At 35.5% G+C, this 26,916-nt stretch overlaps 1 protein-coding gene across 3 annotated transcripts in view; it reads right to left on the reverse strand.

The window, feature by feature from the left end:
* TTC29 (tetratricopeptide repeat domain 29) overlaps positions 1-26,916 on the reverse strand; it is a 137,611-nt gene that overhangs the window by 68,804 nt on the left and 41,891 nt on the right. For all 3 annotated transcript variants that reach the window (XM_064510783.1, XM_064510785.1, XM_064510784.1), the window contains exons 6-7: positions 15,842-16,054; positions 12,739-12,824 (exon numbers count right to left, since the gene is read on the reverse strand). In XM_064510783.1, coding sequence (XP_064366853.1) covers positions 12,739-12,824; positions 15,842-16,054 — 299 coding nt within the window. The remainder of the gene's footprint in view (positions 1-12,738; positions 12,825-15,841; positions 16,055-26,916) is intronic.

A 26,916-nucleotide genomic window follows, 5' to 3' on the forward strand; every position in this document is an offset into this window, starting at 1 on the left:
AACTTCCTACTTTTGCAGGTCCACAGTAGAAATATCGGCTAAAAAACAAATAAAGTGAAAATAAGTCAAATACAAAAATGAAGAGTGGGTTTTGATCACTTGTTCTCATTCGTGTAGGATATGGGAGGATGTCATGGTGAAGACTTCAACTCTCTCTTCCACATCACAGGTTATTCTCCTAAACATCACCCAATTTTGTTTTGGTGCATGGGAAAAGAAGTGGAAGCTTTTATTGATCTGGAATGGAAATATAAAACTTTAAAGAAGTATTGTACAAATTCCCTTTTTTTTAGCACTAAAAGCTGGATACGGGTGCACCTGGAAGGAGGATAGCTATTGTGGGAACACCATACTTGTTTACAAAACCACCTCTCTCTGTCTTTGCAAGTCTGCTGTGGCTACGATTTGTTAAAGTGCAAAAAATAAAGCGAAGCAACTAGCACTGCCTAAATCCTCAAAGTAGAGCATATTTGGTGCATAGCTCTTGGAATAATTTTCTGGGTAGTGGTGAATGTCATGTTTACCTCTTTTGCCAAGCAAAATATTAGTCAGATCTCAGTCCTAGATTTGCTTCTTAGTTACCTCAGTATTATGCCACTGCAAACCTCCTAGGGTTATCTCATTTATATAAAACACATACACTGGCCCTCTCCACCACCCCAAATCTCACCCTTTATTTCTTATTGTTACCACACCTGTATTCCTTTTATACCTACATAAATACACACCCCTGCCGCTCATTGGCATATATTGAGCACACACACAAAAGGAAGTAGGCTATGCTAAACCTTGATATGAATATATGGGGATAATGGACAAAAAAGTAAAAATCGATGGTATGAATTTATGTTGAATAAAGAATGTCTATCCAAGTTAGCAGAAGATTTATGCTACTACCAGTATTTTATCATTTCGGTAAAATATATTCCTATGCCAAAAATGTGACAGGGTGACGCTGATTTATAGTACTGTAACTTTAAAAAACACAAAAACATAGTTTTGCTCTCAGCTTTGCACTTGATACTGTCATCAAACTTTATTAGAAATATCTTTATTTTGATTTCTGAAAATCTGTGTTTACTCATTTCACAGCTGGTGAGCAGTAGAGATGCTTCTGTCTCATTTACAGAGCTTGACCATAAATCCGACAATCAACTGCAACATTAGTCGAAGAGATCACTAGCTAATGATTTCTGACAGGCACTGCAGTAACAGGCTAAGGCCCAGGCTGGGTGGCAGCATCTGAGAATATTTTTCTGGAGCCAACAACAGGTGCTGGTAGACAGAATATGCAGTCAAGTGAGATGTTGGTCTCATATCACTTAGTACCTCTTATGTACTTTCGGAGAAACCACATAGCTCTGACAATCACTGAGTAATCTTTTATATGTGGTCCAGTGAAAAAAAAAAGACATTAGCGCTGTTATGCATAGGCATTTTAGTTCGCAGTTTAGTGAACTCACTTCCATATCTCCCAAAGAAACATATATTTAAATATACAATGAAAACTTAAACCACTCAGGCTGTACCTGTCTAGCTACATTAACTTAGATCATTGTAAAGAAAAATTAACCACAGATTCTGTCACAGAGCTGTCTTTCATATCTTCCATTTGGTACTGAGTGTGAATTCACCAGAGAAGGAGGGGCCAATCTGCAAAGCTTTTGGAGCCTGAAGGACTTGCGTGACAGCGAGGAACCTATGCATTCATTCCATCCCAGCTGCTTTTACTGACCCCCATGTAGAAGGGGGTTCCACAAGACACAAAAGCACTCTACAGGAAAGCTATGGCAGCTTTAATTTCTTCTTTATATTTTTTGGGGGGTTGGGAGTGCATATTTTCTCCTGAACCTGCCAGTATTCTTGCCATGCAAGAGACATCCTTTCCACGTGGAGCTATAGGGCATTTTATTTATAAAAGAAAACTACTGTAATTTTGGGGATTTTTTTCCCAAATTTACTGCAACCATGTTTTCTGGTTCTTCATCAGTGTTTACCCAGTCCTCAACATACTTGAGCACATTTTGTTTTGGCACTAGTGCAGTCTTTGTTCTTCTATCACCATAATTTGAGCGGTTCTGTGCCTTTGGCTACACCTCAGTAATGTCAAAGGAGAAGTTTCATGATATGAACCAAAACGTATTCTCATATTGGCCAAAACACAGTGGGAGAGAAGTTAAACAGTAATAAGACAATTGTATTGCTCTTATAATGTATTGATTATAGCAGAGCTCATTGATACCAGGAAGACACTAATGTTGGATATTATCAACCAAATGGTAGGCTGCACCATGTTAAACACTAAATGTATTTAGGCATAGTGAGCATCCAGAAGAGAAGTACAGCATTCTGCCTGTATGCTCACAACGAAGGGATACTAAAACTGGGTGCCAGGCTGAGAAAATAAGTGGGCTCTGATTTGCCAGAACTGCTAATTCTCCCTCTTTTTCCGTAACTAAAATTCACCAGCTCAGATTAACGTGAATGCTAACTCCTTGTCCTTAGTCACATCCAATTACGCTGGACTCCACTGTTTTGATAAATAAACAGAAAAAATCAAAGCAGAAACATACAAACCTTGCTACTGTTGTTACATGGGAGAAAAGAACTTGTCTGGCCTGTTCAAGAGCTGCTATTTTAGGGAGTTTAATGTGGGTATTTGGATAATCCATAGCATAAGCATGCATCTGGCAGTAAGGGGATCAGGGACGGGGGGAAGGGGAGGCAGAATCCACTCAGAACTCTGACCAAGTCAAATGGCAAAGTGGAACACACTTGTTTGTGACCTCTAATAGGTTCTTGCTAGGACGTGGCCATCATTAAAGTGTTGCTCGGAGGACACTCTCCAGGAGAGACAACCACTCCATCTAGTCCACACTCTCTTCCCTCTGCTGTTATACTTGGCTATCAAGTGCAATATTTAGCTTGATGCTCTATAAATATGTACAGTAATATATGCTTCAAGTTACTCGGGTCTGTATCTGCTTGAAGGATTAGAGCCCCAGGAAGACACGTTTCACTCTTCTCTTAATAGTCTATCAAGATAAGATCTAGGGCGCTTTGGTTGCCTGCATCAAGTGTTATTTGTATACTTAGCATAATACTCACTCTATGCATATTTTACTTTGAATCTGAACGGATATGCAAAAACAAACAACTCAGTAACAAACTTTTTTCCCCCCAGAGGCATTTCAAACTTTTACTAGCTTCCATGAGGTCAGGATTTCACTCTGTATGCTTCATTTTGCTGGATAGGAAACATGAAATGTATATATGATTGAATAAATGTTAACTTTTGTTCTCATACTTCTTATTTCTTCTGTATTACTATTCTTAATACTAGCCTTCTGTGCTACTAACAACAATATTAATTCTGATTCTTTGTAACTACAACTTTGTAGGAATGAGGCCATCATTTTATTAGTTATTGTACTTTACCTCAGACAGCGGTTTATTAAAACAAAACAAAAAAAGAGCCAGTTCCTTCAGTGCAGAAACACATGCAAACCTCAAACCCAGATATTTTAGTATGTTATTACTGTGCAATCTAAAATCTTTACTGCAAGAGACATTCCTCTAGCAAAGGTTGTTGCAATCTTTATTTAGAACCAGAATGTAATGTTTTAAAAACCAGCCATTGTGGACATATTTCTTCAAAATAAGCATGGTAACAGTCTAGAGTGAAGAAGCTTCATCTGTTACCCTTTAACAGCAATATAAGAGGAAAAAACAGTTTATGTATCTTTTCCATCCTGACAGACGTGACAATAGCTGGAAACACTATGCCTGCCAAGAGCTTTTATCAAGTATGTTATAACAACTAGTAATAAGTGTAAATAATAAATGGCTATGATCTTATGGGAAACGGTGGCAATACTAAACAATTTTTGGTGCTTGCTGATGGGATTCTGCTAGTCTTGGAATTCCCTGCCTTCCCAGTAGAGTTTTGGCCTGACAATAAACAACAGTTTAATACTTTATCTAATCCCAGCCAGGAGGTAAGTTCAACAGCAAGCTTTTGCAGATGTTCACATCCAATAATCTATCCATAATTGATGAAACAGGGAGGTCAGATGTAATGGTTGCTACTATTCCAGCAACAAATAAATGGTTATTGACAAAACAAGCCAGTGTGGCGCTGAGTGCTGAGCAGTGACAAGCATGAAACAGTGCCGAGACAGAAATAGTGATGTGAATACAGCCCTTCATCTTGAGAATTCCTCAATATGATGTGTGGCATAAGGGCCACTCTGACACATAAGCAGATGGAGGTGACATGTAAAGGAAAAATGAGATTCCTCAAGTACATAAAAGACAAAGACAGGCAGAGGCGGAGAAAGAAACAATGAGAAAGGGGTGGACAAGACTGGAAATTTGGGTAAGTACAACTATCTGAATTGTTCAGGAATGTTTTTGTACAGCAGCACTGTGATCCAGATGTCTGGACTGCTTTTATCACACTGCCGTGTCTACATGAATGTACCTGGCTGTCAGATTGTTAGAGCCGCCTAACACCCTAATATCATAGTGTATGCATGTGCATGCTTCAAAGCCCATTCCTTCTTAGACAAAGCACCTATCAATATTCTGCTTCAAGCTTATTAATATCTTTAGTTTATCCATGAACTGGTATTTTTACCAGAAAAAAATTCTTAGCTAAAAGCAAAAAACCAAAGCTTCAAATTTGCATAACACAGTGGTAAAAAATTCAGAGATAAACTAGGAAGGTATTTAAAAATTTAAATCAGTTAAAAATAGATTTTTCTGTATGCATGTATGAAAGTTAAGGAAAAGTTCTCATTCAGCTGAAAACCTGATATTCTGCAAGTTTTAGCCTGCGTAAGAAATGTAGTAAAAGGATTAATAGACTGTTTTTATTGACTGAATAAAACTTGAGTCATTTACATGCAAATAGACATTTGAAATCTCGTGCATCCATTTCAATGCTAAAAGATAATATTTTCACAATGTTTACTGTGTAATATTCTAATATGAAAAACGGCAGAATGAAATGGTGGCCATTATTGCTATACGTAGTCATAAAAAGATTTCAGACAGAAATATTTTAAATATTAATATTACTAAAATCACTTAAAGCACCAAGGAATGTTAAATCGATTTATTTAGAAGTACAATTTATTTCACACTTTGCTACCAATTCTTTTGATCAGCTCTGAAATAATACATAAGCTGAAAGCAAAACAGCAAAACAAATTGCTTCTAGCAATGAAGCAGGCAAGCTCTAGGTTTTATACTATGGCACTGGCACGCTTCAGTGTTTCAACTTCTCAGATTATTAATCTATCAAAGAATAAGTTTTAAATTCCTTAAGATCTGATGCCTGAATCAAGACATCCCCCTCTCCCATCTAGCTACCGAGGGTTCTGATCCAGCAAAGAAGTTAAGCATTTGCTGAACATATGAGTTATCCTCTTGTAGTCAGTGGGAATAACTATAGTGAAATTTAAACTCATATTAAATAAGTGAATTGCTGTAGCTTGAACTATACCAATTTGAGAAACCAATCTAATTTAAAAAAACCTTACTTCATAGATTTTTTTTCCTAAAAGCCTGTTCATTTGAACTAAAGTATACAAAAGAAAACAAAACCCCTCAGCTTATGCACATATTTGTATTTAAGTACTGAAATTCCCCAGTTTGTACAGTGTGGGTACAAACACTTCATTTTTAAAAACATGTAAAAAGCCTGACTTCTGCAAGTATATTATCTAAATGAATTAAAAAATTCTTACAAAGTCTTGCAGTCCTTTCCTGTAGTTCTGGGTGTAACATGTATAATTTCTTTAATGGACTTAGTACTGACTGTTCTGAGGACCTTTCACACTATTGTCTTTCAGATGATAGAAGCATTGGTGCTCTGTGTCTTTTGCCTTCCCTCGAATATATACAGCATTTAGGCTACAAGGTTTGGCATGCCTAAGTTGGAAACTCGATATAGTCTAAAGCAGATGAAGTAAATAACCTTTTTAACATACAGTTGTACAGCTTTGTCTCTTTTGTTCCTAGTCCATGGGAATGAAGCAAACTGAAATCTGTATATCATCAGTTATTTAAAATATTTTTATTGGCTGCTCTAGAAAAGAGTTTCAACACAAAAAGCATAAAATGTATGTCTAAATCGCATCATCTTTTAACTCACAGAAGACAGCATCTAGTTTTAGAAACCTCTACCAGGGCAAATGGACTGATCATAAGCTTATATTCCATAAAATGGACATTGTATAGCTGTAGTCACAGCCTGGCTCCTACCTTTCCTGGGAATACATAGGGAAGAACCATGTATGCTGGCCATACATCTAGCGCAGAATATTGCTCCATCGAATCTGCTATACCAAAAGGGCAGGGCCAGAGCAAAGGCTCCACTCGTTCTCCATGGCTGCCGACTGCTCTGCCCTCTATACCTTGGTGAAAAACGGATGCAAGGATATTCTTAATCCCTTGCAGAGCAGTCTGAGGAGTTTTATGGCTTTGTCCTCAGTTGTTGAACATGCTTAGCATGTTAGTGCTAAGCAAACCTCCAGTAAGTTACATTCTGCTTCTTTGGAGTTCAAATGCAATAGCTAGCGGAAATTTTATGGAAATGATTTGGAGCTTTATGAATATTTCTCTTGATCTTAGGATAATATCTATTATTATCATTATTGATGAAGTACATAATAATTATTATTAATGTTGCAGTGCAGCCCCCTCCGTACTTGGTAACCCATATACTCTGTGTGTGCATATGTGCATGGAGGTGTGTATAAGGTAATAATATGACTTGTGGTTGCATATCAGATTCCCTAAGTCAAAGTCTTATGAAAAGTAAATATATACATGTTTGGGAAACCCCATTTGATATGTTAAATATGATTTCATTCTGACTTCCAAATTCAGGATATTTAATATATGTATTTTAAATAAAGCTATATAAACCTCATAAATATACATAAGCCCAGCAAATGTCATACTGCTTTGGGATTAATAGCAAACACACAAACAAACAATGTTCCCTACGCCATATCCCCAAATTGGGGTTATAAACTTTTTGTCACCAATTCATATTCAGATTCCTGAGAAAGCAGTAGGCAGAAAGCCCTAAAATCCTGAAAAGGTGTTTTAAAGTTATCTAACGAAATGTGCAGTCAAAACTGCAATTCACTGACTTTTTGCTCTTTTGAGTATATGTATGATTAGATCTGAAGTCATAACAGCCGAGATGAAGGTGCGTGCATTTATGGCGTTTTGGTAGCTGGTCTTATGGAACATGAGACTCCTGAAGAGTAAAGACTGATATCAACAAGTTCTATTACATTTATCTTTATTGTTGCTATGGCAAAACATTGAAATAAGCTGTTTATCTTCTGATTTGCTTATTAGTAAGTAATAGTTTTTTTTTTTTTACCTATTCCATTTGTTTCTTATTTCTCATACTCTATGATTTTTGCATAACTTGATTATTCTAATTCTGCAGCAGCACTGCATGTAAGAGGGTTTTCTCAAAAAGGATATTCTTATGGTGCATTTATTCTGATAAAAATTCAGTTTAATGAGGGGAGCTATTCTATTCTGATGCTGTTAACAAAGCAAAATGTGAGTTCAACCACAGACTCAAAAGTCATATCTTGTTCCAAGGCAAATGAAGTGGACACCGTATCACCAAAGAGCGAAGTTGCATGGTATAGGGAAAAGTACTGAAGGAAAACAACACCATTACATCTCAGAGTAACTTGGTACTTTTTCCCTGTTTTTATTCAGGTTTTCATGAAACTGCCAAGATAGGAAAACAACCATCTCTAAATTAAACCAAAAGAAGAAATTCTTCCTTCATTGAGGGACTGTTACCTTTTACATTCAAATAAAAAAATTAGATCTTTCTTTCACTTTAAGACTTAAGTTCTAAATTAACAACAACAAAATTAACTGAATGATCAGACATTGACCTCTTTCCTGAAGTTTCAGGTCTTCTTTAGGGTTCTCAATTCAAACAATTCATAATTTCTTAATTCTGTCAGTATTAGAGTCAGTCTATTTTGTCAGGACAAAGTTCACTACCAGTAGTAATTGTTCTCTCATAATTTTGTTCCTCCTGTCTTCATTAGTGCCTAAAGCAGAGCAACTGCTCAGAAACATGAAATGTAATCAACTTGAAAAATGGCTCACTAACTCCAGACCTTCATGAGGACTACTTTTCTCTGTACGTAATCCATTGTTAGTGTCAAGATAATCAAAATTGCCTACCTTCACTAGAATGATTCAGTTTTGTCCAATTTTTTTACTCCTCACATACAAAAAATACAAACTTCCTACACCATCACAACTTTAAGAACAATTTAAAAACTGCTTCAATAAAAACGAAGTCTCTAGGAATGATGAGACCTTGTCTAAGCTTGGATGCTCAGATGTCTTTTCAAGCATATGACCTCATTTGCTAAGCTGAGAATGTTACACTTTATTAATAATGGCTAAATACCAGTTATAGGTGAATAAAGGACATTCTGTTAAAAATAAAAGCAAGTTTGAAATAATTTTCATTGAACAGTATCCTGTGATACCTTTCCTGAGTCTCTGCTTAAGTGTTTGTTTTTGTAGTGACAGTAATGAAAGCTTAAATCTAAACTCAGTGGTCTATCCAGACATCATTTGCAGAAAGATGTCTTTAAGTTCAGTCTTCTAGCAATGCGCTAGAACAGTAAGCAAACCTTAAAGGAATAATGCTCTTCCTGCTCAAGTACCTTTCAAAATATATGAGAGAATGGAGCATAAAATTCAGTCTACCTTTTGGATTTTTTTTACATGGTAAGATCCTCCTTGATTTGCCAAACTCATGCATACATATGGGTATAATCTATATGACTGGATAAAGCATACTGTTTATACTAACGTTAGAGTATCTGCATCCCAGATATATCTACTTATATTCTCTTTAGTTGCAGGAATTGAAGTCAAATTTTCAGTTGTTTTGATTTAAACTTTTTTTGAAATTAACCTTATAGTCATAAATCACCACTGATTACTTTAATAGGGTCATTTGGGATGTGAAGATGTCTTTATAAGTTCATAAATTTTCTTGATAATTTTATGACTGTAGCTTTTATATTGTAATTCTGCCAATTCATGCATGGGGCATTATGTCATAAATTACCACATTTATTTTGGCAGGACTTGGAGTATTCATGAACAGTGCCTCTATTACTTAGATATGTAACCTATTGAAATACGGGATTCAACATCCAAAATAAAGGAACACTCAGAAATAAATAAATGCTTACATAAGATAGGTATGAGGACTGGGATTTTCCAGATGACTTGGGATGCACCTCTAATTGAAAGACAAAAAACCCTAACCGCCCAACTCTTCGAAGTATTCTTCAAAGTTCAGCTTAGAAGAAAATTCCGACATTAAACACTCTACATTATGCAAGACTTCTAATGATACAGATGAGTTTCACTTAATACTTAGCTTTTTATACAAGTCTGAGGAAAAACAACTTAGTAGTAACTCTTACTGTAATATCAACCTAGATAGATACCTTTCCCTGGCAAAATCTATAATGTTTAAGATAAAGTCTATGTTATGTGAGCTATTAATATTTAGTGTCATATTTGGGGGAAAAGCAGTTAGGCTTGATTATAAACCAGATGATATGAAAAATATTATGAACATACCACACTGATACTGAACATAATTAGTTCTCAGGCTTTCAGACTCACACATATTTATGTTTTTACATCTGAGTAGGTCCACTGAAATCAATCATATGTATCAAATAAAATTAAATCAATTTATACAGATTATACACCAAATCAAATTATGTCAGATTATACACCAAATGCCTAGCAAATAAAAAACCTTCTCCAACAAAAATAGCCCATTCAATACAAAATGACTGCGTATTTTTGATATAATAGGCTGCAGCTTAATCATTTCAACCTTTAATTACTGCATCAGATAACGAATATTTTGAACATATGCTTCTCCACCCTGTTAGAAGACATGAATGAAAGAGAAGCAAGTTTATCTGCATGCTAGTGTGTGTGCATGTTGGGGGAGGGAGTAACACGCAAAACAGTAAAAGGAACCAAATGGCAACAATTGGAGGAAATGGTATCTGTAGCAGCTGCTCCTTTCAGATTCCCCTAGAAGGAGACTGCCTGAGGTGGACCACAGCACAAAAGGATAAAGAAGATGAAAACTCTGATGCAAAGCAGGAAAATAACTGCTGAGACCCCTGAGTCTATACCCGAATAGTCCCAAGCTGTGTGGCAAGACCTCTTTAGCATGCTACAGAAGCTGGTGATGAACTACATATTACCATGAGGCAAACTGGCTCCTAGCAGTATTGTCTGCATGTTATGTGTAATGATAACCAGTAGTCCTCTGGGAACAGGATGCAATGATTTCATCTCCGTAAGCATCTGAGCTCCCCTTGGATACAGAGACCATTAAACTGAGAACAGAAGGGTAAATTTTAGGCAATGATTTCTAATTGGAGAGTGAAGACAACTTGTGCTCAACAGCACTGTCAACCACTGATATTTTACTGCTGTCTATACTGATCACCGTTAAGGACAAAAGGAAAGTCTGAACTAAAATTCTACCCCTTTTTCTAAATCCCATAATGCACAATATATTTTCTGTATGAAAGTACTTCAGAGGTTTTCTATGTAATGTTATTTGAAATCTCACTATTTTAGGAATCCTTATTTATCCTGCAAAGTATTAATATTTTCATTACAGTTAAAACAACATTTTACACTTTAACATAAGGTAGATCATTTATGTTTTGTACTATACAGACTTTCTTTCCTTCCTCATAAAAATGCACTTCACTTTCCATACCTGCCAAGTGTTCTCATAAGATTAAAAAAAATAGACACAAACTATTGTGTATATATTTTAAATTAATAGTATTACCTTATAAAGTTTATGGTTCTAGATTCTTCCTTAAAAAAATATTTTTCACATTATAAAAAGAAAATGAACTTCCAAATGATCACTGCAACTTTTTTGTGTGGGTGGGTGCATGGGTGGAGAGAAGAAGGAAAGGAGTAGAAATAAAATCTAAGCAAAACGAACCCTTATGAAACAGTATCAGGACATCTAAGATTTTTGGCAGTTGCAAGGCTGGTTTGATCCTTTGTTTATCGTGGAGACTACACAGTCTTGTTGGTTTACAAATTTCTCCTGTGATGCAGAGATCAAATGGGCTAGCAGACTCTTTATTTAGCTCATTTATTTACCCTGCTGCTCTTCATCACCCGCACAGCTTATTGTAACTCTCAGAACTTAATAGGAAAAGTTGATACAGTAAAAATGCCTTCAAGCTTGTCAGTCAAAAAACAATGCAGATGTAGATGAATTTCAGCAGAAGAAATTCCAGCCTAATCTGTCAAACTGTATTGTTGGAAGAGAACAAATATCCTTTCTTCCATTGCTGTTGCAACCATCAGATACAGTTTTATAAAATTATATGCGGCTTTCTCATTTTGAAATACCTTCGCATTAAGCTGCAGACTCTAACTGAAACTGATGTGAGAGTGGGCTCTCTGGCTTTTCTTTAACTAGAAATTCTTTATCTTACAACATGTACCTTCTACTTTCCAGAATTCAGTTTATTTACACAGAAAAAAGGCCTATAAGCGTTGAAGAACTATGTATAAAGACAGTCAAGAACTTTTGGAAAAATTGTATCACAAATCGTTAACAGTATGCAACAGCATATCTGAGAAGAGACATGCAGTACCCATCCTACATCACAGAACACAAGCAAGCCATCGTGAAACCCCCATGCTCAATTCACTCTATGACTTCTCCTGGTCTATCTCCAAGCAAGATAAACAACCACAAAAAAAACATGAAGAACCCTATCCACAAAAAGTGTTCACAAAAAATTCGGAGTCACTCCACAGTTAGTTTAAGGAACAAACAGGAATAGAAACAGCAATTGTCCAGCTGATTAATGGCTTTTGCAATAATCATGGACAAAACATATTCAAACAACTAGATTTTCCCAAAACATTTTTAAATTGGTTCTGGAAGATTGTTACTTCTCTGGTGACCAGTACAGACAAAGCAAATTGATACTGCGCTTTCCTCTCGCGCTGACCTGTGATGGACTAGAGGAACCCTCTTCTATAGTTATCACCTGTAGAATTCTCACCTTCCTTAACTGCCTTCTATGGGAAGCTCAAGGGAAACATGACAACAGGAGCATGAACTCAAGCATCAACAACAGGGATTACATCAGTACTACAGCTTGTTGACACCAAAACCAAATCACATTTCTTCCACATTCCTGATGTTTTGAAAAGCACAACACGTGGACTGATGTATTTGTAACTGTTGCTCACAGAGGTGCCATATGAAACTAGTTTCCTTACTTCCAAAAATGATGCAATTGTTTAAAATATGTATGAATATGTAAGTATATATTGTGTGTGTGTGTGTATATGTGAGTATGAATATACGAGAAGAAAGCCAGCCATGTGTAACTTAAGTTTCCAATTTATATTATTTCTACAGATCCAAGGCTGGAAACCTGAACTCCCTAAGTTCTGGAACTTTCTGAAACCATAATTTCTTAAACCACACGGATCCCTGCCTATGGAACTAGATACAAGGTCTGTAAGCCAAATCTCTCTATACCTTTTCCACTCTCCAAAACTTCTATGAAGATACCAAGTAGCTAGTGGAAGACATTGGGAAAAGCTAAAGCAACTTTAAAATAAACTTACTGGTATTGCTCTCTGTTCTTCTCCAGCAAAATGATATGCTAAACCTAAGCAATAGGCAGCTTCTCCTTCCATCTTCATATCACCTCCTGAAGAAAGGATTATAGTTACCAGTGTAGTCTGAACAAAATTGCATTCTTATGGACAGTTCTTGCAGGTATTTAAATAACATGCAGATATTTAAATATTATAGTAAGTTTTTCTTTTTCCTTATCCTTGCCATATATTTCTTTCCAAAAATACTTGTTTTCTAAATATAGTTGGAGGTAATTAAAAATAAAGGCTATGGATTTAAAGTTCAACAAGGAAGTTCAACAAATAGAGAAAACGTTTGCCTATGATGCAGCACAATCAATTTAATACGCTGTAAGGTTCTCTATCATGAATTGTTTAATTATACTGTCTTCACATTTAAAAAGAGCAGTATCTTTCTCTCTAAATATAAAGTAGCTGAAAAGTATAATGCATTATACTGTATAAACACAAAATATGTTGACCCAGATGCTTTCCTAACCCGGAGAGAATCTTAGTGAAACACTAAGAGATAATGACCAGTGGATTGGGTTCATATTTCTTATTCTCATGGCTATTTTGCAAGCTGTTGTAGGCTACAATAGCTAAGAGCCAGGAAAACTTATATTTGTCAGCAGTAGTTCCAGAAAATTCCACAGAAGCAGTTGCTAACTGATGTGCACTACACTTTTCCATGCCAAATTTTATTTCACTAACTACTCTTTTAACAAACACAGCAAACACTGCTTGCTGGTCTTTTTACACTGCTCCCTCAATAGAAAAACATCCATTCAATACTGAAATGTATATAAATTAGAAGTTCTTAATTTATTCCAATATATCAAAAATATCTTTCCAGAACATGGGCATCAATAAAAAATTATTTTGTAAGCAAAATTATATTAAAGAATTGCCAAAAATCTCATCTTTCCATTGCTCAATATCCATATGTTCAAACACAATAGAGTGGAAAAGCAACTTGAAACATAACTGAATATCAAGATATTTTATGGCAACTGTACTGTGCATTGTTGTATTACTGATTGTCTCAGAAAGCTCTAGAAAATGATTGATTTGAAGGAAGGGCACTGGGACACAAAGTAAGTTTTGGAAAGGCATCAGATTCATTTTGACAATCTCTTAACTCCATAAAATTTTCCCTCACTAGCAACAGGCAGAACTTGATGGGAAAGTTCATGAGCGGGACATGCTCACAATTCTTCTAGGTAAACACTAGTAGCAGTAATTTTACTGTAGCCATGATTTAAGCATCTAAGATAGACAACAGTTGTAGGGATAGCTAAAATCTTGTACTTGATCAACAAATACAGCTGGAAAAATGGAGAAACTTTTGAGTACACATGTCCTTCTTCAGATGATCAGTTGTACTGGCATTCTCAGTATTTAGGTATATATTCCTAAGAGAAAAGATCTAAACACGCAATTCTCAAAACAGATATATAAATTGTGGATAATAGCATAGTAGTGGTTAAATTAAAAGAACTAGTCACTCAACCAGATAAACTCACAAATGAAACATTTAGAATGGAAAGAATTGAAACCTCACCCCAAAGTACTGTTTGCTCTATTCCTTAAAATTACCATATCAAAGTATTTAGATTTTAAATCATCTTTTAAAAGATAATTCTTCATGAGGTAAGGCAACATGAGTAATTTTCATTCTTTAAAATTAGTATCATCAAAGACATAATATAATCAAGAACCTGAGACAGATATAACTCACTGGCACTTTTTCAAGTAATAAATGGCAAAGTTAACATAGGCTTGGATGTCCATAAGCTTATTTTTCCAATAGTATCTGCTGGCCTAATAAAGATATTTCTTTTTTAGGAACTTGCCTGGGCTTGTACATTTTACACTGTTAAATATATATACTGCTCTGCTCTGCTCTCTACTTGTGTAGTCATGTATTTATGTATATGTTAAATTTCATTTTAAAATCTGAAAATATTTTCATTTTTTTGCCATTTTTGATAGTTTATCTATCCCAATTACTACTTCAAGACTGGCTAATAGATTAACATTGGGCATACATTATTAAATTTCAAAAACTAATGTATCCAGTGATAAATATTGAATTAATATTATATAGTAATTGTATGTGCAATTCATATGCAAAATATTGCCCTTTAGGAATACTATGAAAGGCTTTTGAATTGCTGTGCCTGGAAAAAGATGATTATTCAAGATCTTCTATCCTACTTCTCCGAAGCACTCCAATAATCATTTTTCTAGGAAAAGTAAGCCTGTAGAAGCAGACACCTAACAGCATCTTCTGACAAACAAGTAGTACTAAGTTACCTCAAAAATCTCGAAAATGATGTGTATTCTGTTAAAATGAACTTGGAAGACTTGCATTCTCATTTCTGTTCCCTTTCCTGTGTAATATTGTGCTCTGGAGCACACAGTACTCCAGACCAATACAACACAGAGTAATAACTCCTCTAGAGCAGTTTTTTCTACTTGACCAACATCCCACATTACATATAGCGTGCCATGTGGCATAAATGCCATTCTAATTTCTCCAGGAGTTTTTCAACCTATCCAGACATGGACAAAGCTTCATTCAGCCATCATCTAAAACATTTTCTTAATTTAGGTTTAAAACTATTTACATGTGTTAAGATACAAATAAGAATTTTTTTTTTTTACAATAGAAAACTGTTTTGTTTTCACAATTACTAAATACCTATGTAGAATGAAAAGGGAGCGATCCAGCCGCTATCACCATTCAGTAATTGCCAAATCATCAGCGACTACCCAATCAGAATTTCAACTTCCCCCAGGGACCACACTCTCTGATTACAGGTTCACTGTTTTATGCTATTACTTCCACAAGACTTATTTTTTTTGGGGGGGGGGGGAGGGGGAATAAAGCTTTCAGGAATCTTTGTTGTCAGCAAGAAGGCATTTCTGTTTTAGTGAGACTCGGAAGTATATTGATAGCATTTGTCTTTGAATTTCATAGGAAATAATCACCCAGTCAAACACTTGACAATTTTTGCTTTACTACTGGGAAAATCATGGCATGCACATCAGATAAAGGAATGTGAAAGTGTTATTTTCAACCTACCTTCTTTCGCCATTTTTAAAGCTTTTATTAGTGTTTTGACGGCCTGTTGGTGTTCTTTATCTTCTAGCATTTTGTCTGCTAGAATTGTATAAATTTTCCAGAGATGTTCACATGCCAGTGAATTGTAAGTACGGCCTGTCTCATCCTTCCATGTCGAACCCATTGTTAGCTCATAAAATGCTTCATAGTGTTCAGCAGCTTTCATGATATCACCTGAAAAATGTCATTCATAATTACAACCAGTAATCCACACAATCTTTGAAAAGCTATTAGTGTATAACCATTTTCTCATTAAAAAGTAAGTTGTAGTCCAATCATTTCACAAGTTTTTCAAGAATCTTCAATAAATAACTTAGAGATCACTGGAAAATAATGTCAAATCTTACAGCTACCACTAATATCCTAATTCAAACTCATCACACAAAGTACAAGTCAAACTGTTCCTCAAGTTCCTTTCTCCATAATGAAAACCTGTGCTGAAAGATGTGGAGAACAGAGCTACCAAAACCACAGAAAAAAATTCTTTATTCAAATAAATTAATTAAAGAAAAATAAATATATATGAAAAGGAATTTATTCACCAACTATTGCTAGGCAAACTCTGGTGAATTTATACAGTAAGTTTACTGGAAGAGCATGAACTACTAATGCAGTAAGTAGCCTTACAGCCTAATTGAGCCTGAAGTACAATACTTTAAGGTCTTCAGTTACCCAAACACCTCTGAGGCAAAATAAAGTTTCAAAATAGAGTTTAATTCACTTGAACATGCAAGTAGATCCTTCCTTTCCCTTCTCCCCCACAGCTAAATTTATCTCCCTGTATACATGTAGTCTATGTGATTGCCAGGCTGCCCATCTGGACAGTGGAAATTCAAAGCCCACTTGAAAGAACAGAAAAGTTTTCCTTATACATAATGAGTACAGGATAACTGCTGGGAAGCAGGTAAGCTAAGACCATTTACATTAAAACAAACAAACGCACACACACACACTGTTTCGGACACCATGTTACACACAGTAAGGGAGGACTGCGAAGGTGACACTTCTGTCAGTTTGTGTCTAGGTGCCAGAGGAGTCTGTCATATGGATCATCAATATATCAGTTTCTATTTCCATTAAAAGCTGAAACGAACCATGCACCAAGTTTGTTAAGATATGCTGGCAATTATCAGTTCTGAAACACGATTTAAAAGAGATGACTACTGTTTTGCAGACTGTTTTTACAGTGCTGTATTCATACTAGAAAAAGAACCAGGAAAGAAGTAAAAACAAAGGATGGAGAAAGGAGAAAAAAGTTGTTTTCCATTTGTAGGAAAGTAAGGCAGAGAGGCTCAGAGAAGGACCTGCTTTAGGCATCCTGGAAGAACGTGATGCTAGTTCCCCAGGCCTCCAGCCAACCTAAGACAGTGGAATAGCTGTGACAGATACCTGTTATTAAGCTTAATTTAGATTCGTCTTTTGTATATATTTTCCTTTTATAATCACATTTTCAACTTTGGAGTATAAAGCATAACCCTTAGCTTTATTAGAATTAAACTTATTTTCATATTACGCTTCTCTAATGATTAAGAGGAGCTCAATTAAAACTGACAAGCCCAAGAAAATTCTCTTTCAAAGAAGCAACCAATTTAAATTAAGTCAGTGTTACAGACAAATCATTTTAGGCTTCTGCATCCTATGATTCACCTGAAGATCTCAGAAGGTGCAACAAAGGTGTCAAGGACTTAAGTGTCAGGTAAAAGGGTAGACATCCCGTCAGCAGGTACTATTCAGCAACTAGTTCTAGTTAGAGGAAGGTATTGCAGAGATGGCCCAAAGCATTGGAAAAAAATCTTATTCTCACAATAGCTACCACACCTTGTAAATAGACAGGACAATATGTATACATTCTCTCCAAAATATCATGTTCTTAACATAAGAGGGTTGAACAAGAGATGCTAGGTTGACAGAAATATGAAGTGAAACTATCACAACCAGTACAAGCAGTTTAAGGATCCACTGAGAGTTAATGTAATAGGAAATAAGACAGAGAAGCAGACTTGCTAAACGCAAACCAAAACTCTTTTCCAGTCTAAAGAGGCTTCCAAATAGCATTTGGGTTTCTGCCCATCCATTAACTGCTTACTGACTCACAAGTCAACAGAATCCCAGTGATGCAAATTGCTAAAAAATTTTAGATATCAGTGAGGAAGCTAGTGTTGGCTTTGTGACAAAGGATGTAAAGCTGAGTTGAAGTTTAACACTAATAGCTAGCATTGTATCTCCATTTAGATACTCATAAGCACAGACAGCTTCCTTCTTGGAATTCTCCCCAAAGTCTACGAACCAACTGATGGTCCTTTTGAAAGGATATTGCCATGCATTTATGTAATCTAGCTTTGCTAGATGTGTAATGGACTCTTAAGAATAAGAGAGGTGGATGTATACTTTGATGTATGAGTAACTCAAAATTTTCTGGGAAAAACAGAAAGCAGCAAATGAATGGTATCACCTGGATAAGTAATCTGAAACCAAGAACAGTATCTATTTTTTTCCTATGGGTTAGAAATATAATCTCTTAAAGGGACAGAACATTCCTGTAAAGAATATGTGCATACCTCAGAACTACTGTTCAGATTGTTAGAACTATCAGATATGATAATTCTTACCCATGCTCCCTCATTTGCAGTATCCCCTTGAGAAAGTTTCTGTCAGGCTGGAAATTGAACTCTCATATTCCATGTACCCCATAGTTCTTAAGAGTTGACCTAACCATGTCAGTTGACCTGACATCCTTTTTGCCATATCTCTGTGAAACCTCTTTAGAGAACAATCCATCTGCATCAAGCTTCAAAATACAAAAGCAGTATATTCTTTTTGGTAGTATTCAAATTGAACTAAATTAACACAGGTTTGACTCCATTGCACTACCAAGAAATAAAGATTGCAAAGTGAAAAATAACACAATCTGACAATCTGATCACAGAAAAGCAAAAGAGACGATGCTGTGCAAAAAAAAAAAAAAAAAAAAAAAAAAAAAAAAATTTAAATAGCTATTAGTTTCCTAAACAAGGCAGAGATGGAATTCCTGACCTGTAAGCCCTTACATGATTGCAAATTTGCTTACTGAAGACTCTTTCAAGTTGTATTATCAATTTGCAGTCAGCAGACCTCTCAAACTCAAGGAAGGTAAAACATTTTCAATTTTGGAATTCATTCCTCCACCAAAATACTCTGAAATCCCTCATCCTCATTGGCAACTGATGTATCAACCTGTTTCCTTAACCCATAATGTTTATGTGAAGCTCAAATGCTTATGGGAAAATAATGTCTTCAGGGGGTGGAGAGTTTATTCACTGCGATGAGTTGGCTCAGCTGGAATTGCTTTGGCCACTGCTTTTACATTTTTAAATACTGAGCTACTGTAACTGCTGGGCACACATAGAGATAGGCGGTGCTACCTTGAAAAGCTTTGAGAGAAAGTGTAAGCCAATTACAGAACATCTCAGAGTAAGAATATTTTTGTATCATTTAAACAGTGACAAGGCAGAGTTTTAAACAGTTTTTATTATCAATTGAAAGAACAGAAGCAAAAACAAAAAAAAGGAAAATGAAAAGAACACTGAGTAGGAGAATCACTTAGAATAGCTTGTAGGAGGGTATCTTTTATATTGCTTCAAGAATTCCAAGGTGTTTTTAGGAAATCTATATTTGAAAAATCTATTTGCAAAATGCTATACAAGGAATATAGCTATATTCAGTTAGCAATATTAACAACAACAATTGTATATTTCTTTTCCCTAATATTATTCAGAAATTAGCCCAATATATCCTAAACTAGGAATCTGAGAATCTCTGATAACTCTTCGCCTTTTATATATGGAATCAAAAAAAAGAAATGTAATTCTAACAACACATATAGTACCACTACTAAAATGTTATAGTTTAATGGAACTCAGGGTATAACAAAAGGAACCCTATCCACAATTGTTTAATCTTAAATATGGAAATGGGTGTTACAATATACTTTTTAGAGTAAAAGATCAGTTTTAAACAATTCTGTGAATATAGATATTACTTGGCCACTATCAAATTTTAGAAATTACTCTTATTTTCAGAGCCGCTACATATGTATGCACAAAGATTTGTGCTACAGTTTTCACTGAACTGAATTAGCGTTGCTTAAAAGTCACAAAAAACAGATCTATTCATTCAAGCAAAAGAACTCGATGTAATTTTGTAAATATGAAGCGAAACGTTTTCATATTATCTAGAACTTCCTTTATAATTCTCCTTCCCAAAACATACTCCAAAAGTATACATTTGTTGCATCACAATAGATATCTTGGACAAATTTCAACCAAAGAGAGTATATATGGTGACTACTCTTTGCCTTTTTTTGTGTTTTTTTTTTTTTTAAGTAGAAAGATTGACTAGATATTAACACAAATGGGTTTAAATGTGAAGCTGCCATAAAAGCAGGCACATAAATGTAATTCTCCCAGCCGCTATTTTGATGCACATTTTTGATTCCATGAATATTTTATGAAATGGCCCAAACTAAAGCCATATAACATTCCTGCATTACTGATGCTTGCGCCCGTAAGCTACAAACATTAGAGGCATGATTGAGTGCATTAAAATGAACTCATTCAGCAGTGCATTGATTACTTGAAGGAGGGGAGGGGGGGAAAGAAAAGGAAGAGTTACTCCCACTTAAGAAAACAGCACACAAATATGAAGTTTTCAATACAGAAATTAAAGACAGCAAATTTGAATAATGTGGTACTTAATAAATAAATGCAGTGCAAATCTGTCAAGAGTTCTCTATATACAGCCCTGACATTAATTAGGTGGGATGTTAATTAGGTCCATAGATTGCTTCCAGTAGCGTACAGGTAATTTAAAATGTCACAATCTGCAAAATGCAGTGCCCGACCTGTTCTAGCTCCATGCCTCGGCAATATTGAGAGCACCCAATGATTTCCTTTTCTATCAGCTTGTACATTGACCAATGAAAATAACACCACAGAAAAAGCTGCACCAAAAAAAAAAAAGTTATAGGTCTGTTAGGCACATTTCTTTAGCAGCGCTAGTAAAAGTAGAAAGCACATTTAGTTCTAAATTGTAAACATTTGTTGAGGACTTTGGAAAATATTCCACTTTAGCTTAGAACAACAACCTAAAGGAACAATACAGCTTTAACTATGTTATAGTATATTTTAGTCTTGAACAATGACATCTTTTGTAGTAACTTGCTCATTGTACAATGTGGACATAAAATCTGCTTTAAACAATAGTTAATGGTAGTAGCAAAAAAAAGAAAAACGCTATTACCATTTTAAAAGATACAGGCTTACATTTGAGTTTAACTCAAACTCAACTGTTTGTATTATTTTCAGTTTTCTGCATTCAACGATGATAATTATAGTAGCACTATTCATGCTGAAATAGTTAAGAATCTGTCACAGTTTCCAATGTCAGCCACTATTTACAGAGGTTTCCTTCTGTCCTTCACAGAGATGTGTTGGGAGGTAGAATAAAAAGCTCACAAAAAATTATAAAACACGGCTCTCCTTCAATAAATAGTTGTGCCACCCTGGACTCCTGAGGTAAAATGAATTGTACAGAAGTCATGAGGTAAAATGAATTGTACAGAAGTTATTGGGATTGATCTTGGATGCAAGAATCCAAGTCAATGCAGCTATCTGCAAGAGCAAGACAAAAAACATGAAAAAGATTTAAGATGAAATTTTGCTTTTCCACAACTCTATAAGGTTCCTCTAAAACACAACTGATTATCAGATAATAATTAAGGTGAGCATTTTTAAGATTAAGAATAAAAAGTTACTTTTATTTACTGGACAGAGGCTGATAACATTATTTTTTTAGAAAGATTCCATAGGGAATTTTATTGAAATGACACAAGCAGTTCATAACAATATTGTAATGAACATGCCAGCTCACCAGGGGATACTCTGACGGCTTCCCCAATCTGACAATACACCATCAGATCTCTCCCTAGAATCTGAGAAGCTCAAGGTCAACTGAAAGCTTGCCTGAGAAGCAGAAAGCTGGAGGCTTGGAAGAAAGGAGATAAAAGGAAAGTTGAGCATCATGCAACCTGAGATATGGCCTTGGTGTATGGAGACTGGTATGCAAAGAAAAGAAGCAGGCATAGCAGGAAGAAGCAGCTCACTGGTTTGCAAGGTTGATGATATTTTATGCTCTCATGGCTGGTTTGGGAACTACTGGGCCAATCTTTGGTTTTGCAGTTTAAAGAATGATATTTAATTTCTGCCAATATTAGTTAAGCAAGCATCTGTTGTGCAAAAAAAAAAAATATATATATATACATATATATATATAGGAATCCAATGAGAACTTGATCATATATAATCTAGTTCTCTGAGGACCAAATTACTTGCCTCAAAGCTCATATACTCAAAATACTCACCTAGAGGGCAGTGTAAATTCATAGTAGGATTGGTCACAATACATTATGATATATCACATCAACATATTATGTTATAAAAAATGCTCTAAAAGATGTTGCTTAGAGGGTTCTTTAAGAGACACCTCACAAGCAGGGATAATTTGTGGAAATAAGGCTGCAATTTTATTTTGTAAGTAAGTAACTGTACCATAAATAAATAAAGGAGGCTGCACGCAATCCTTGATGGAAAGGTGGGTGGCTGTGAACTTTCTGGGTTGACCACAAGTCTGTATTGTTCTAAAAGGCAAAATTGGACGGAATGGCTAATACATGGCCAATGTGAATACGGGCACACAGCTTGGACCAGAAAGGACAAATTGCATTCCCATAAAGAGTATCACCGTTAAAATAAAAGGTCCAAGCAGTGTCTGATGAGCCGTAGTGACACTGTGACTTCCAGAATTCTGGGAAGACTTACCTTTCTCTACTGCCTGAATCCGAGCACACAAATACTATTCCCTTTTGAACAGATTACATATAGGCCCTAAAGTTGCATCTTTACATACAGGAATACAGATAAACTGGAATCCAGTTCCGAAAGAAACCTAGTGGCAAACAAAACAATAATGTAGCTTGGGAACTAGAAGTGCTACTACATGTTCTGAGAGAAATACATGATTATTTGCCCTGAGCCATCTCCACCGCTACATGCATGATCTCTTGCTTCAGCATGACAGACACATGGGCAACTGCTTGTCTCTAATGTCACCCTAAGGAGTTACTGCACTTTCCTCTTCCTGGCCAGCTGAACAGCTTTTCAGAATGATCAGGGGTTGCTTAAAAGACGACAGCTGAACAGGAAGGAGAACCTGTTAAATGTTGCATATTTCACGTGCTACCACCTCACCGAGGAAGGCCTTTGTGTATTCCTGTGTCACAGCTAAAGCCACTCAGTTGGGCTCTGATTACACACCAAGCTTCAGAGGCAGGCGGTAAGAACTACAGCAACCTGGAGCTATAGTAACACTTACTAACTTCTCTGGTTCCCTGTCTGCTCTGTACTTTCTTTCCCCGCTGCTACCAGTACTCTAGAATTGCAAAGAAAAAAGGGTCTCCCATAAGCAGGTGAGATGACAACTGCTTTGGGGATAATTTACTGTGGACCAGCAATAATTAACTGAAGGGCATGTTACCAAAAGAGGAGCTGCTATGAGAAAACTATTGTTCTTACAAGAAAGAGTAAAGAACAAGGAGCACAGGAAGAACAGGCACTGCTGTGGGGGAGGCAGGAACAAACCTCCTCTTGCTTTCTTTGCAGCTAATACACCAGCCACCGTGCTCTCAAAAACCTGGGTTAGTTCTGGGCCTTTTCAAGTTGCTTCTAGCTCTCCAGGAAACCCTTCCCAGGTTTTCTTTGAGACAAACAGCTACTGCCTAGACCTATTGCCACTACTCAGAGAAACTCTGCAATGGAAAACTGGTGTCAATGACATGATTCCCTCAATACTATATCCACACAGAGCCTGCATATACTTGACAGAGGGTAGGACAACACCGACAGCATATGGATATACATGAAAGACAATAATAAATCAAAGAGCGATTTCATACCAAGTCTGACCCTTGAACAATACTTAAAGTTAGAAACATGACTAAAGTTAGAAAAGTTACATAGTAATTAATATCTTTAAGGAATTGCTTTAGTCCTTCATATAAAATACGTTTCCACTTATGTCTACTACAGTCACATATATAATGGCCAATGAAACTACAGTATATCACTGATTTTTCCCTTTTGCATTAGACTTAATTGTGGAAATAATGTTCATATTTCAGGTATTTTTGTAGAAGGTTAGGTGGAATCTAGAATCTTTGAAAACTTTGACACATGAAAATTGCGCAAACTAGTTTAGCAACATTTCACCGATGTGCAAACTGGAATAAAAAAATGTATCCTTTTAAGATCTTCATCCAACTCCAGAGAAAAAGAAAAAAAATGAACAGGTCACATATGGAAATTCCACTAACTCTCCTGTTCCACATCCATGCTGAAAGAAATTCAGATGGAAAATTTTGGTTTACAATTAGAATTCCTTTATCTCTTGGAAGTTAACATATTTTATGAAAGCAACATTTGTCAGATGCCTTATATCTGACTTATTTGATTATATATAAACAAACACTATTTGATACACATCAGATTCAATCTAGAGGAGACCATTACAAATGCAGCATTGAACACCAGCTGAAAGGCACCATACCCATTTTAAAGAGAACAGAATTCTTGCTTTCTGATAACATTTAAGCCTTCTTCATTCATATTTGTAAAGCATCAACACAGTGTTCCCTATGTACAGAGGCTACCCAAAATGCCAAATGTATTCAGTAAGCTCACAATCTAAGGCTCCAGGCTCTGGATAAGAACAGGTCTGCACTCAGTGGGATGCTTATTTTTAAGATTTTACAAATGTTTCAGCATTTATAGGTAGATATACAAATGCAGAGAAGGGAAGAAGGTGAAAATGCAGTGAGAAACAATGAAGTATGGCACATGCTTTGCAGTTCTATTTTTAAGGTTTTTTTTAGTTTGAAATAACTAGAGGAAAACAAGTTAAATTACTATTTAATTTCAAAGGATATATGATGATTATCTTTCAAATAAGGAAAGTGTCACTGAAGCAGATTAGTTTCACTGTAAATTTCATTTTTTGCTAATTCATATCAAATTCTTGCCTCACATTATATCCTTTTTTTTGTGGTGATTACATTTTATTCAGATTCTACCTCTACTCCCAGTCCCTTACTTTCCACAGCTTTCAAGAATAAACTTAGTATCAGATGCAATGCCGCAGCACTGGAGCTGTTCTATTGTGCAAATAATCTACTTCAAAAGGATGCTTTGAGCAGGAGATTGGACTAATGACCTCCTGAGGTCCCTTCTAACCTGAATTATCCTATGATTCTCTGAAATGTAAGATACATTTTTATTAATAGTTTCATGGTGTTTGCTTTACATGTGACTTCTAAACACTGCTAATAATGGCCCAGATAAATATAATCCCACTGACAACAGCTTAACTCCCATCAACTGTCAGACCCACTGAGAAGGCACCTCTGGAAGCGGTGCCTCCTCTGTGAATTACTAAGAGGAAAAACACTGCCTCCAGGAAAGTTTGTCTAATATGATGACATCTGCAAGTTCAGCTGCAGTAGTCCAAGACCTCGTGAAGCTTTGAAGCAAAAAAAATCTGTTAGTGAGTGGGCAGCTTTGAATGAAGCTTCATCTCAGCCCTACTCATTAAGCAGTAAATAATTAAAATACCCTGGAAAAGACAGGTAAAATACAAGCAGCAATGTCAGTAATAGACATGAAAGAGAAGAGAGGGAAAAAGAATTTAAAAAAGCAAAGAAATAATTCATTTGAAGTTTTAATAAAGTTTCATTTGCAGTCTTGTTTAAAGATATATCAGACTTCAGGGATGTAACCTAATTACATTTTTATTCTAAGTTCTATTCAAAGACCTTGGACTTTGAATCTTTAACACAGATCAAACATGGTGTAATTTACTCATGGCCTATCAATACTTTAAAAAGATCTCTTCATTAAATACCATAGTCTTAAGAACATGCATATAAAGCAAACAGAGCAATATTTGAAATAAAAAAAATTGTCAAAATGTAATTCTTATAGAAGTTTATATATAAACAAATCACTTGCATGCTAAACAAAATGTTTTTTCTAAAATACTTCTGATGTATTACCTTTCATAGTTCAATGTAAACAACAGCAATACTTTTTCGGTAATTTTAGGAACTATTTGAACTTTACAATCACCAAAGACATAACAGAAACTAAATAAAGATGTCTTCTGTACAGGTCATAAAACTTTCATGGAAAATGCAAATTACAAAGATTAGAATTAATACTATTGTACTGCTGTGAATATTTTGAAGAGCTTTTCATTACAAAGTAAGGATACAGACTTGTCCCTAGATAGTATATTAAAACTGAGAGATCCTCCATTTGAATCTTCCTTAGGTTAAGGAAACAGTAGTAATGGTGGAAGGATTAAGGAGGCTTTTGGCAAACCTGCTTATTTTTCCTAGTGTAAACGATATTATTACTTTCTTGTTTTTAATAATAAAATATGATTTAAAGCAAGTGAAAGGGAGGCATGAAAGAAGTTTTCCATCCAGAAGTTTTCCATTTCTGAAGTGAAAATTAAAACTCTGCAGTATTCTCATTGAGTTTTCTTGTTCAAAACATTTACAGTGTCTACCAACACTTTTTTTAAAAAACAAGAACAAAAATGAATTATATGAACAATACTTTTTGATAAATTCAACAGGCTCTTTTTGCCTTCCTGGTGCATATTCAGAAGCTTCTCTTGGACTTCATTAAGAGTATATTAATTTGAACTGAAAACACACCTAATTTCTGTAACATCAATTCAACACAGTAATGGCCAGTTCAATACCAGTAACACCACTGCAATAATGAGATGTCACTTATGTGTGAATGATATTCTGCATGTGGATGAGCTGAATTATTTAATAAACCTTTTAAATCTGTCCTCCCCAAGAATCTATCTATCTGGATGTATGGTTGTTTCGGTCTAGCCATTGACTGACAGAAAAAAGTATCACATCTGAAGATCTT

The sequence above is a fragment of the Dromaius novaehollandiae genome, chromosome 4 (assembly GCF_036370855.1).
Source record: "Dromaius novaehollandiae isolate bDroNov1 chromosome 4, bDroNov1.hap1, whole genome shotgun sequence".
Taxonomy (NCBI): Eukaryota; Metazoa; Chordata; class Aves; order Casuariiformes; family Dromaiidae; genus Dromaius; species Dromaius novaehollandiae.